General features: G+C 44.3%; 1 protein-coding gene across 1 annotated transcript; it reads right to left on the reverse strand.

The window, feature by feature from the left end:
• Positions 1-400: 400 nt before the first annotated feature.
• LOC131162719 (proline-rich receptor-like protein kinase PERK2) lies at positions 401-772 on the reverse strand. The gene has a single exon (XM_058119323.1). The coding sequence runs from the start codon at positions 770-772 to the stop codon at positions 401-403; it is 372 nt and encodes a 123-aa protein (XP_057975306.1).
• Positions 773-1098: the final 326 nt, after the last annotated feature.

A 1098-nucleotide genomic window follows, 5' to 3' on the forward strand; every position in this document is an offset into this window, starting at 1 on the left:
GTTTCCAAGGGCATTCAATTTGCCTTCCAATTTCAATTTGATACTTTAGGATGTTTCCTGAAGAATCCTTACATATATATATATATATATATATTAATATATTATATTATTTAATTAATAATTCTTATTAATTAATTAATTTTTTTTGGAATCACTACACACAAAGCACAAAAGACAGGTAGAAACAAAGCACTATGTATTCATTAATCCCCCAGGCAGTACAACTAAAGATGGATACGATAAGAGTAAAAGTACAACCAATGGAAAGTCATGGTGATACAAAAGAAATAGAAAATACAAATAAAAAAAAAAGAAAAGAAACAACTACGTGCATGAGCACAGTACAATCACAAAGAAGAGCTCCTAACAAAAGATCCTATTCAGTCAACACTAATCCTCCTCAGTAGAACCACTGGTCATAATTAGAATCGCCGGCCCCTAAATCATCATAAGCATCGGATGGGGTGCTCACATCACATCGGCAAGCCGCATCAGATGGCATGCGCAAAGCAGATGCATCATTACCAAAAAAATGACCTGACGTCATCGATGACTTGAGCAAAGCTGGAGTGGGGGGTGGCACAGTAGCAGCTGAAGCCAGTGGTATTGGCGTGGGTGCAGGAGGTGGTGTGTGCGAGACAAGAGCCACTAGTGGAGCAGTGAAAGATGGAATGGGTGCATACAGTAGAATAGGTGGTGGTGGAGGTGTTGTAGGTGGCATGCTAGAAGCCGAGGTGGGGGCAGATGAGGTGGCTTCCCTGCTAGCAGCCATGGAACGCGTCAAGTTCGCCACTATGTCGTGCAGGATAGGGGTAATGGAGGTGGGTGGGGTAATAATCTTAAGAGGCACTAGAGGCCCTGGGATATCCATTAGTAGGACACGTGCCAGCATCATGGAAGATGCAGGTTGGCCATGCTCCACCTCCGGAGACTCTTTTGCTACAACCGGAGATGTTGGAGTATTGTCTGGCTCTGTGGTGGGCTCAGTAGTGAAGGTTACATCTGTGAGGGCTGGAGATGGCTCAATAGATCTCACAGGGGACTAGCCCTCATTCGCGATAGCAGTGGCTGGTGGTGGTATCTCCTGAGTATGAACCT

Source organism: Malania oleifera, chromosome 8, assembly GCF_029873635.1.
Source record: "Malania oleifera isolate guangnan ecotype guangnan chromosome 8, ASM2987363v1, whole genome shotgun sequence".
In the NCBI taxonomy this organism is placed as follows: domain Eukaryota; kingdom Viridiplantae; phylum Streptophyta; class Magnoliopsida; order Santalales; family Ximeniaceae; genus Malania; species Malania oleifera.

Bases quoted from the DNA above. Each gene is read 5' to 3' on its own strand.
- LOC131162719 (XM_058119323.1), bottom strand. From the start codon at position 772: ATGGCTGCTAGCAGGGAAGCCACCTCATCTGCCCCCACCTCGGCTTCT.